The sequence below is a fragment of the Protobothrops mucrosquamatus genome, unplaced genomic scaffold (assembly GCF_001527695.2).
Source record: "Protobothrops mucrosquamatus isolate PMUCROS unplaced genomic scaffold, P.Mucros_1.0 scaffold78, whole genome shotgun sequence".
Lineage (NCBI taxonomy): Eukaryota > Metazoa > Chordata > Lepidosauria > Squamata > Viperidae > Protobothrops > Protobothrops mucrosquamatus.
In genome coordinates this window covers 1,300,309-1,312,742 of record NW_015386455.1, presented here as the reverse complement: position 1 = coordinate 1,312,742, position 12,434 = coordinate 1,300,309, and the positions used below count along the sequence as shown (strand labels likewise).

At 35.6% G+C, this 12,434-nt stretch overlaps 1 protein-coding gene across 1 annotated transcript in view; it reads right to left on the bottom strand.

The window, feature by feature from the left end:
* Nucleotides 1-12,434, bottom strand: part of CD2AP (CD2 associated protein) — a 72,217-nt gene that overhangs the window by 21,313 nt on the left and 38,470 nt on the right. The window contains exons 10-13 of the mRNA XM_015812295.1: nucleotides 10,360-10,396; nucleotides 9,255-9,317; nucleotides 8,193-8,352; nucleotides 2,212-2,354 (exon numbers count right to left, since the gene is read on the bottom strand). Coding sequence (XP_015667781.1) covers nucleotides 2,212-2,354; nucleotides 8,193-8,352; nucleotides 9,255-9,317; nucleotides 10,360-10,396 — 403 coding nt within the window. The remainder of the gene's footprint in view (nucleotides 1-2,211; nucleotides 2,355-8,192; nucleotides 8,353-9,254; nucleotides 9,318-10,359; nucleotides 10,397-12,434) is intronic.

The window sequence follows — 12,434 nt, the reverse complement described above, 5'->3', positions numbered from 1 at the left end:
CCAGGGAGGGGCGGGGCCGGACTACGGGGACGTTTATGGGATACAGGCGGATGTTGGCTTGCTGTTGGGGGCGGGGGGAAGGGGTGTGGCACCTCTATATACAGCACTGGGAGCAAACCACTCCCAGTGCTGACTTTGTTTTGGCCAGGAAATAAATCACCTTGCTTTCACCACGTTCCTGCGTTCCTGTCGTCTTTGTCTCTTCGGGACGCCGTCGGACGGAGAGTGTCAATGTCCCTATCTGGAGGGGGGGGTGCTCATAGCCCGGATTTGAAATTCTGACGGTTGGGGCCCCTTCACAGTCATAGCTAAAACCTGGTATTTACTTCCAGTTTTCAGCAAAACTGTGCCCAAAGCAAACCACTGGTTCATTTAATGGCATTATTTGCTTAACAACTGCAGCATTCACTTTACAACTGCCACAAAAAAGGTCATAACATTGGGATGATTATATGACCAATTTGCTTTACAACCACCCCAAAGTTACAACGATGATGGGCAGGTTCAAAGACTAACTGTAACTCGAAGGCTAATTATAATTGGACATGAAATATGGACCTCTACATTAAAATGGATTACGCCATTTCTGACTGTTTGAAGGGAGAACATCTGAAACCGAAAACCCTTTTCTACTGGCCCATGGTGAAGCAAGAGTCTCCAGAATTTGAAAAGAAATTGTATAAGGTCTTTCCAGTTGTGCATGCCAGAATTCTAAAAGCTCTTCCTATTAATATGCAAGAATATAAATAAAAAAGGGGGGAAGAGTATATTTGTGTGTGATGTACTTGTGTGACCTCCTTGACCAACTTTGGGTGCATTCTGTTCTTGCAGAAAAATCAGTATGTTGCTTGATTGTTTAATGATTTTTGAGACCTGCCTGATTTACAATTACAAATAAAATGCTGAAGTATAACGAAAATTATCTTTAAAAATAAGACATGTTAATTGTAATTGAAGAACATACACGCCTCATCCTGATCACTAAGGCTCAAAAGCTATTTCCTCAGATATAATAGACAAATGAAAATATCAAAAGGCCCTAAGGGAAAAAGAACCTACAACAGTGATTATAAAGAAACCAGGCTTATACTAGTATATAGTAACTATGAAAGAAGCTTTGTGATTTGCTTCGGTATTCTGATTTTGCTTTCCTAATATGAATGAGACCTCAGTTTGCTTCTCAGATACCAATTTATTCTGCTCATTTCTGCAGACCCTGATACTAGCACAAATTATTGTAATACAAAACCTGTGAATTACTTTAAAAAACCATAAGATATTGTAAATTGATACATTTTATATGTACTGAACTTTAACAAAATAGATGCTTGAGACCTTCTTTTGAAGCGTAATAAAATAACAGGAGAATGAGTTCTATAATGTGAAAGAGCTTATGTTAAGGATTCTCTCTTTTTAAAAAAATGCATTATACGTAAACATTATTTTTCCCATTATCAGTGTGAAACTTGTAATGGGCATAAGCATTCTCAATAGTATACAGTGCACCTCATTTCAGCTTTCCAAGTATTGGAATAATTCCAAAATAAATTAATAAACAAACAAACAAATTCCAGAAACCTGTAGAGTCTAGCTGAATAATTATTTTTAAATAGTTCCAGAAGTCTGAGGTAGGGAAAATCTTCCAGTATTTTAAAAAATGAATATTTATTATGCCATAAGCAAGACATAAACCACATTTGGAGATGGTGGACTTATTTAGAATTTTGAATGGTCAGAAATATCTGCATCGAGAATGGAAGGAATGGTGGATAGAAGATATCATTTATCAGAAGGCAAACTTCAGGGTACTCTTTTCAAAGCAAGAGAGCATGTCTCCAAGTAGTATGTCTTCCATTTTCTAACAATGCCTAAAGGATCCTAAAAGGTACTCACAAGCATTCTTAGGATTAAAGAATAATGCTAAAGGAAAGTACTCTGCTTTGCTGCAAGACAGCTTTCTCTTTAAATTTCCCACTAAAAGTAGAGGAAAAAAGTATGAAGGGATTCTGAGGGCCATCAAGGAAAGTAGTTTCAGATAACTGATACCTATAGGTCCTCTGCTACCAACCCTTACCACAGAGCTTTCCTATAACAGAATCCACTGATAATAAAGTATTCCTTGCTGAAGATGTTGTTTATTCTTTGTTGTGGCTTATTCTAATACTGTGGAGCAGAAAATTGAGATTCATTATGTACACTTTTCAAACTTACCTGTTTCTTTCAAGTTCCGTAGTGCGACTGAGTCTACCTCTACTGATTTTGATTTCAATGGTAACTGTTCAGAGTCTATCTTTGGTTTCACTGCTGGCTCAATTTCAGACTTTGGCCTCCAGGATGCAATTTCCCCATTTATCCTATGTTCAAAAGTTAAGTGATTTTATCAGCAATTAAGGTAAAATAAAACATGTAACAAAAACTTTATATATACTTTTACAAAAATGACATGCGTTCTTCAAGAATCCAATTCCTCAAATTGTGGGTTAGAAGCTGAGATATAGGCAGAGATGCACAAAATTTTTGCTCCCTTCTTAAATGCAGGTTGCCTCCTTCAGTTCTCTTTTATCTGTTACTACAACTCATGATTTGCATACTCAGCAATCTATAGTTTCAACATAAACTTGGGAAGTGAAGTAAGGACATTATCTTTCACTACTCTGCGTGTCTGAGCAAATAATAATAAGGAAAACAAATTGAGATGGGAGAAACAAATGTGAATGTAAAAACCTACAGCATGTTCTCCCAATTTCAAAAGCATCCTTTGGAAGGACGGGGTTATAAAAGGTAAATAAGGATGTAATAATACTTTGCAATATAGTTACAAAGAATTTCAAGCACAAAATAAGATACTTACTTAGAAACGGGTGGTTGCAAAACTGTCTTATCTGGCCATTTTGAAAGCAACATCCCGGCTTTTAATAGGCTGTTAGTCTTGTTTGGAGGGACAGGCTTTTTTGGTGGTACTCGGGGAGCCACTGGTTTAGATGTCTTCTGATCCAACACTGGTTTTTCATCTGGCAACAGAGTGAGTAAATAACATTTACCATAAAAATAATGCAGAAATAATTAATAAAAGTTTCTTGCGTGGACATAGGCAGTTCTGGACAAATACCCCAAATTGCATTCTGGAAGCAATTTCAAATAAAACTAAGACAAAAACAGTGCATAGTTGAATCAAAACCAAGAAATCTTCCTTCCTTCCTTTAGTTTAGTTTCTCAGGTTCCTACATTTGCTCTTTTTAAATGGATACAAGTGGAATCCAGCATATTATTCATAAACTCTGTAAAACGTTGAATTCCCTGGGCCACAGGATTCATTAGCAAAGTTTTTTGCAGAAAACATGAATTTTGTATTCTTTAAAATGTATGAGAGCCAGTCTGATCTAATGGTTAAGGCACCAGGAAGCTGTGAGTTCTAATCCTACCTTTGGCATGAAAGCTGGCTGAATGGCTTTGGGCCAGTCACTTTCTCCCAGCTCAACCAACGTCNGTGGTCTGCAACTTTCTTGGTTTCCCCTCCCCTCAGCAGTGGCAGGCAATTCATTGGATCAGCTGAGGAGGAAGAGAAGGCTTAACCGGAGCTCTCCTCAGGGTTGTGAGGTGAAGGGAAACTGTGCAAGCCTATATTATATGTGGAAAGACTGACCCAATGGATCATGGGTTGTCTAGTATTCTTTATATATAGATGTGTGGGAATGAGGCCTGTTGCTCTATTCCTCTGCAGGAGGAATCTCTCTCCAAAAAACATGCCCACCACAGGTGCCGTGGCACATCTACAGGTAGTCCTCGACTTATGACCATGATTGAGCCCAAAATTTATGTTGCTAAGCATATTTGTCCCATTTTACGACCCTTCTTTCCACTTGTTAAGTGAATCACTGCAGTTGTTAACTTAGTAACATGGTTGTTAAGTGAATCTGGTTTCTCCATTGACATTGCTTGTCAGAAGGTCACAAAAGATGATCACGTGACCCCGGGACGCTGCAACCATCATAAATACGAGTCAGTTGCTAAGCATTTTAATTCTGATTGCGTGACTATGAAGATGCTGCAATGGTCATAAGTGTGAAAAATGGTCATAAGTCGCTTCTTTCAGTGCTATTGTAACTTTGAATGGTCACTAAATCAACTGTTATAAGTTGAGGACTATCTGAACATTTCACCTTAAGCTCAGTTGGAAAGGACATTATTGGGGTTCAGAATGGAAGAGAGCAATCCAGTCGGGTGTAGAGAAAGTCAGAAATCAGAAATATTTAGTGGAAAAAATTAATAAATATTTACACTACTGCTCTATCATGTCCTTTGTACATATTCAAATTCAATTAATAAATGCATATCTATATAAATATACCAAATATAAAATATAATATAAAAATTGGTATATATACCAAAATTATTTATTTTTTCCAAATATTAAATCAGATTAAAAATATACTGCAAATATGTACAAATCAAAAGGTATCAGCACTATTGCTAAAGTAGTAAAGGGTGTGTGCCACTGACACTACAGAATGCATGCACATAATCTAATCTAAATGGCAGTTTTATAGGATTGTCTTGTAGAAAAATTGTTTCACTAGGATAAACTATATATGCAATACATGGGGGAGGGAGAGGGGGAAAGGAGGTTAAAAGGCAAATCAATGTGGTTTATAAACTGAGCAAAAAAAATCTATATCCCTATATCCCATTTAGAAACATAAATGCACAGATATAGAGATATTATGTACCACATCTCTTTAAGATAACACATGATTTATGGCCCTGTAATTACTGGAAGCTCTGTCTCATGAAGTGATGAAATAAGTTGTTTGCATGATTCTCTACAAACCCTTTTTATGCATGTCCAGGCAAATAGGGTTTTTTGAATCCAACGATATACAGAGACAAAACTGTTGCTTACATCTCCCTGGATCGCTCTGGGAGATTCAGGTGACCTCTCTACACAAGCATCCCCAACCAGGCTGACAGTCACTTGAACTGCAATGGTCAGAAATATCCCATAATTTCAATCCTGCATGAAATCCTCTATGCTCTGGAAGTTTGGAGATTTTTAGTCCCCGTTCTTTACCCAACCAAGCGTAAAAGGGATAGCTTAGCTTTGATACATCAAGAACATTTGCATGCCCAAATAACAAATTTGTCTTTTTTATACTGGACAGTTCCCTTTTGTAATTTTAAAATTTCAACTATTAAAATACCACAATCTTAGATGGTTGTATAAAAAACACCTTTTTATTGCTTCAGGCTCAGTGCTACAAAATATTTTTATTTTTATCTGGTATTAAAATTTACTGCACTTTGGGTAATAGTATCCTATATCAAAAAAGAATAATTATGCTTTTCTATTTGATTAAGTTGCTATAAATACTTACATTTTTCTTTATTTGGTTTAAGGCATAAACTCTGATGGAATTTATGACTGATGGCTAGCTGTGAACGTCCCTCCAACCTTTAGAGTCATTTGTTATGTTCAAATAAGTAAAGGCCTCTAAAAGAGCTCATTTCTTCCTGTTCTATTTTCTGAACGTACAGATAGTCAACTTATGACTAGTCACTTAGTGACCTTTCAAAGTTCTAATGTCCCTATCTGGGGGGGGGGTACTCATGGCCCGGATTTGAAATTCTGACGGTTGGGGCCCCTTCACAGTCATAGCTAAAACCTGGTATTTACTTCCAATTTTCAGCAAACCTGTGCCCAAAGCAAACCACTGGTTCATTTAATGACATTATTTGCTTAACAATTGCAGCATTCACTTTACAACTGCCACAAAAAAGGTCATAAAATTGGGATGATTATATGACCAATTTGCTTTACAACCACCCCAAAGTTACAACGATGATGGGCAGGTTCAAAGACTAACTGTAACTCAAAGGCTAATTATAATTGGACATGAAATATGGACCTCTACATTAAAATGGATTACGCCATTTCTGACTGTTTGAAGGGAGAACATCTGAAACCGAAAACCCTTTTCTACTGGCCCATGGTGAAGCAAGAGTCTCCAGAATTTGAAAAGAAATTGTATATGGTCTTTCCAGTTGTGCATGCCAGAATTCTAAAAGCTCTTCCTATTAATATGCAAGAATATAAATAAAAAAGGGGGGAAGAGTATATTTCTGTGTGATGTACTTGTGTGACCTCCTTGACCAAATTTGGGTGCATTCTGTTCTTGCAGAAAAATCAGTATGTTGCTTGATTGTTTAATGATTTTTGAGACCTGCCTGATTTACAATTACAAATAAAATGCTGAAGTATAACGGAAATTATCTTTAAAAATAAGACATGTTAATTGTAACTGAAGAACATACACGCCTCATCCTGATCACTAAGGCTCAAAAGCTATTTCCTCAGATATAATAGACAAATGAAAATATCAAAAGGCCCTAAGGGAAAAAGAACCTACAACAGTGATTATAAAGAAACCAGGCTTACACTAGTATATAGTAACTATGAAAGAAGCTTTGTGATTTGCTTCGATATTCTGATTTTGCTTTCCTAATATGAATGAGACCTCAGTTTGCTTCTCAGATACCAATTTATTCTGCTCATTTCTGCAGACCCTGATACTAGCACAAATTATTGTAATACAAAACCTGTGAATTATTTAAAAAAACCATAAGATATTGTAAATTGATACATTTTATAGGTACTGAACTTTAACAAAACAGATGCTTGAGACCTTCTTTTGAAGCATAATAAAATAACAGGAGAATGAGTTCTATAATGTGAAAGAGCTTATGTTAAGGATTCTCTCTTTTTTTAAAAAATGCATTATACGTAAACATTATTTTTCCCATTATCAGTTTGAAACTTGTAATGGGCATAAGCATTCTCAACAGTATACAGTGCACCTCATTTCAGCTTTCCAGGTATTGGAATAATTCCAAAATAAATTAATAAACAACAAATTCCAGAAACCTGTAGAGTCTAGCTGAATAATTATTTTTAAATAGTTCCAGAAGTCTGAGGTAGGGAAAATCTTCCAGTATTTTAAAAAATGAATATTTATTATGCCATAAGCAAGACATAGACCACATTTGGAGATGGTGGACATATCTAGAATTTTGAATGGTCAGAAATATCTGCATCGAGAATGGAAGGAATGGTGGATAGAAGATATCATTTATCAGAAGGCAAACTTCAGGGTACTCTTTTCAAAGCAAGAGAGCATGTCTCCAAGTAGTATGTCTTTCATTTTCTAACAATGCCTAAAGGATCCTAAAAGGTACTCACAAGCATTCTTAGGATTAAAGAATAATGCTAAAGGAAAGTACTCTGCTTTGCTGCAAGACAGCTTTCTCTTTAAATTTCCCACCAAAAGTAGAGGAAAAAAGTATGAAGGGATTCTGAGGGCCATCAAGGACAGTAGTTTCAGATAACTGATACTTATAGGTCCTCTGCTACCAACCCTTACCACAGAGCTTTCCTACAGCAGAATCCACTGATAATAAAGTATTCCTTGCTGAAGATGTTGTTTATTCTTTGTTGTGGCTTATTCTAATACTGTGGAGCAGAAAATTGAGATTCATTATGTACACTTTTCAAACTTACCTGTTTCTTTCAAGTTCCGTAGTGCGGCTGAGTCTACCTCTACTGATTTTGATTTCAATGGTAACTGTTCAGAGTCTATCTTTGGTTTCACTGATGGCTCAATTTCAGACTTTGGCCTCCAGGATGCAATTTCCCCATTTATCCTATGTTCAAAAGTTAAGTGATTTTATTAGCAATTAAGGTAAAATAAAACATGTAACAAAAACTTTATATATACTTTTACAAAAATTACATGCATTCTTCAAAAATCCAATTCCTCAAATTGTGGGTTAGAAGCTGAGATATAGGCAGAGATGCACAGAATTTTTGCTCCCTTCTTAAATGCAGGTTGCCTCCTTCAGTTCTCTTTTATCTGTTACTACAACTCATGATTTGCATACTCAGCAATCTATAGTTTCAACATAAACTTGGGAAGTGAAGTAAGGACATTATCTTTCACTACTCTGCGTGTCTGAGCAAATAATAATAAGGAAAACAAATTGAGATGGGAGAAACAAGTGTGAATGTAAAAACCTACAGCACGTTCTCCCAATTTCAAAAGCATCCTTTGAAAGGACGGGGTTATAAAAGGTAAATAAGGATATAATAATACTTTGCAATATAGTTACAAAGAATTTCAATCACAAAATAAGATACTTACTTAGAAACGGGTGGTTGCAAAACTGTCTTATCTGGCCATTTTGAAAGTAACATCCCGGCTTTTAATAGGCTGTTAGTCTTGTTTGGAGGGACAGGCTTTTTTGGTGGTACTCGGGGAGCCACTGGTTTAGATGTCTTCTGATCCAACACTGGTTTTTCATCTGGCAACAGAGTGAGTAAATAACATTTACCATAAAAATAATGCAGAAATAATTAATAAAAGTTTCTTGCGTGGACATAGGCAGTTCTGGACAAATACCCCAATTTGCATTCTGGAAGCAATTTCAAATAAAACTAAGACAAAAACAGTGCATAGTTGAATCAAAACCAAGAAATCTTCCTTCCTTCCTTTAGTTTAGTTTCTCAGGTTCCTACATTTGCTCTTTTTAAATGGATACAAGTGGAATCCAGCATATTATTCATAAACTCTGTAAAATCAACTTAAGGGACCCGGTGTCCTAAGTAATCGTTTCAAAAAACGTCTTTTGTACTTAAAACATAAGAAATTTTACATACTCTCGGTCAGACTAGATTACCAATTCCGTGGTCCTTCGACACTCAAGATTAGGATGGAAACCGTACTTTCGACCGACTTACCGAAACCCGGTCAGTGAAAGAGGGTCGAGTTGGTTGCAGATAAGCTTGTTATGGGGGAGAATAGGAGGAACAGGGAATATTAGGTATATTCACCATCTTCAGTTATTTATAAAAATAATAAAAATAGGAAAAAAAACTCTAACAAATCTATTTTGGATGGAGTTTAAATTTCTTTTTACTGCCAACAAAATAAATTTTATATAGCATCTATATCTCTCGTCTGCTTTAAAAAACTAGTTATTTTTAATCTACATATGCCTGTAATATTACACTGAATGATATTTATAGTTAGCGCTTGCTACTTCAGGGATACACACTGTAGAATTTGTAAAAATCCAAAAAATATTATTTAGCTCTTTTCTAATCACCTGAATCACATGCATATATTCATACTAAGGCTGCTGTTTTAAACTACAGTCCTGAAAATTTATGTTTTTAGTATCATATTACCTTTTTCTGATCTTACCTTTTTCTTCATTCCTGAGATGAGGAAACTTCTTCTCCACAGGTAGAAGATCAGCCTTAGAACCTGCAGATAGAGCCAATATTTAAAAATCACACTGCTTTAGTAGAGAAATTACTATATGATAATTAATAACTAAAATGTATTTTACATCTATCAAATATGTGGCAGAAATAGAAATCTGTTTAGAAGTGCTGACCAGCATAAGAATTTTAGTCTTTAAAAACAAGAATTGTTTCATGGCGTAGCTTTTTAAAACTTGTACAACTGAATATATCGTTAAAAAGATATAGAAAAAAAATAGTTACACACTATTACATGGAAGTATGTTCAGGATTATCTCATCTGTATTCGTAGAAGTCATGAATGTTTAAATAAATAATATAAATAAATAATAAAAAACAATAAATAATTTATAAATAAATAAATAATGGGTCATAATTAATGCGAGTCTGAATAGTGCACAATTTGATTGTGATTCATAAAATACTAGGCTGCATTTAGTCTGAACCAAAATTAACTAGTACAAGGCTAGTGCACATACAGTTGTGACTAGCATGTGAGCAGTTACCATTGAGATTATAGATGTGAATCTTTGTGTGTGAAAAACAGAGAAAAGAAAATGCTCATTTTGAAGAACTACAGCAGAATACAACATATACTATGTATACTTTGGGTATGGGTTTATCCTCTTTTACTGTTATATGGTATTTCATTAATAAACATATAAAAATATATTTAGAATTTTTAATTGTCAATTTCTGTTGAACTGGAACCAACTATCTTATTTTCCATGCAACTATTACTTTGAATACTGTAGTGGAATCCCATTTCATGGGCTTTGTTAACTGCACTAATCGAGACCTAAGTATCTGTATGTATAGCAGAAAGTGATGGCTCACAAGATGCCACATCATTGTTTCCAATAATAAAAACTGTCTATGTTTCAAGACACTTTGGGTACGAATGGATTTCATCTCATAGGCAACATGTTAAAAAGCAATAATTCTGATTGAGATATTTTTTTCCACTCAGAATATATTAATAATTTCCAATCAACTACACTCTCTTTTGCAATTATGGTCTAATAAAAGCCTATCAGACATACCTTGACCTTTTGCAGGAGGTGGTGGTTTCTTTGGCTTCTGCAAAGAGGACAAAATATAAATGAATAATATTCATGCCAAGTATTTTCCTGAATTAAGACCCAGAAGACCACAGGTATTCTCAATAACTCCATTGTACTGTCTATAGGGTTACTGGTGCAAGGATTACAAATAGCTCCTTAGGCAGAACCAAGGTTTTTGAAAATGACCAGGAAAATGATTGCCGAGAAAGCAGAGGAGGCAGAGAATAAACAACCAGTTCTCTTTCTCCTCTATTTTATTTACTTATCTATCAAAATTGTATGCTATCCATCTTGCCAAAGGAGACTCTTCTTTCTCAGAAATCTCTCAGTCTCCATAAGCAAAAGTTTTATTACTAACCACTTAGAAATAAGAGAGCAGGGCTTTTTTTCTCATAAAACGCCCAGAACGGAGTTCCAGCACCTTTTTTGGATGGAACCTTGTAGGATAGGGAAGGCGAGTTGTAGGACGTGTATGAGTTCCAGCACCTTTTTTTTTTTTAACAAAAAAAGCACTGTAAGAGAGTATCTGTGAAGGTAAGATTAATGTACAAGTGACTATTGTTAGCTACACTTCTCCAGAAAAAGGTGCAACTGACATAGAAAATTAATTGAAAAAAATTGTAGCCATCCAGGAACAAAACAACAATGAACCCAATTTTTCAGGTTCATTGAATTGTATCTACAATAACAACTAGAGACCTGACTGAACTTAAAAAAACAAAACAAAACTTGTAACACAACATTCAGAACATTTCCTGGGCCTTGTCTACAATTTGCTGGTGAAATACAATTAAGAAATTGAGCAAATTAGACTGATCAAAAGAGCAAGAATTTGAAGACAACATTTTGCCCTTAGCAATTTTTTTTTACTACCGTTCGATATTATTAAGACCATTTCACCTCTAACTTCAAATTTCTTTTAAACCCTTAATTAGTATTATTCTTGATACCAGATCCTGGACGAGATTACCCTGAACTTCTCTGATTTGATTATTTTTCATTTATTCCTTATTCCTACTCTACCACCTGTCTCTGGGGTACCTGTCAAAATTTGCTCAGGAATCTATTCTGTAAGTTTGTTAAAGTCATTTATAGAATTCCAAGTATACAATGTGTATTGTTAACACCTTTCCCAAATGCTCCTTGTCACTACTGCAAGTTGCATTTACTTATTCTTTACATATATACATTATTCTGTATGCTTTAGAAAGATTTCCGTAATCCCCAGTCACCACACCTTCTGATAACCCAAACACACAGTTCAAGAGTAACACATGGCCAGGAAGAAAAATTAGATTATTATGAGTTTAATTTTGCTGAGGGTTTTAAGGATTTTAAAGATCCAAGCCAGGATCTTTTTTTGAGTTAAAAATATTTCAGAGCCAAAAATGAAAGTACTAACATTATTATAGGCACGCATCACTTTGGGTTCACATTTCCAAAAGAAGCTTCAGAGTGATGGGAGTGCAAATGAGGCATTTGTCTGCATGACCTTAAAGTAGTGCAGAGCATTTGTTTTAAGATGCTGAAGACAGGGGTTGCATCCATGGCCCTGCATATTTTGAAGCACTTTTTGGAGACTGAACTTGAAGTGCTGAACAGTGCTAGTGTTTGTCTCAATCCCATCTTCCAAGATCACTTCATTGCTCTTCATAGCAGATCTATGAGAAAGGTTAGGTCACATGATAATGACTGGACCAATGTCACCCAGAAAAGATTTCTACAAAGAGCTCCATTTTTATGGCAATGTTATATTAACAGAACAATTGCAAGGCCAAAAAAATTAAATGAGGAAAATGGAATTGAATTATGAAAAAAAAAAACTGGACAGCATATTTATGGATCTATAAAACACACTACCGTATTTTCCGGCGTATAAGACGACTTTCTAAACCCTGAAAATCTTCTCAAAAGTCGGGGGTCGTCTTATACGCCCAGTCGTCTTATACGCCGGAAAATACGGGTATTCAGGCAGGCTTCCAGAGTTCGGCTGGCAGGATGCAGGTAACCCCTCCCCCCGTCCTGCCGCCTCCCACCGCACCGCGCCGCTCCGC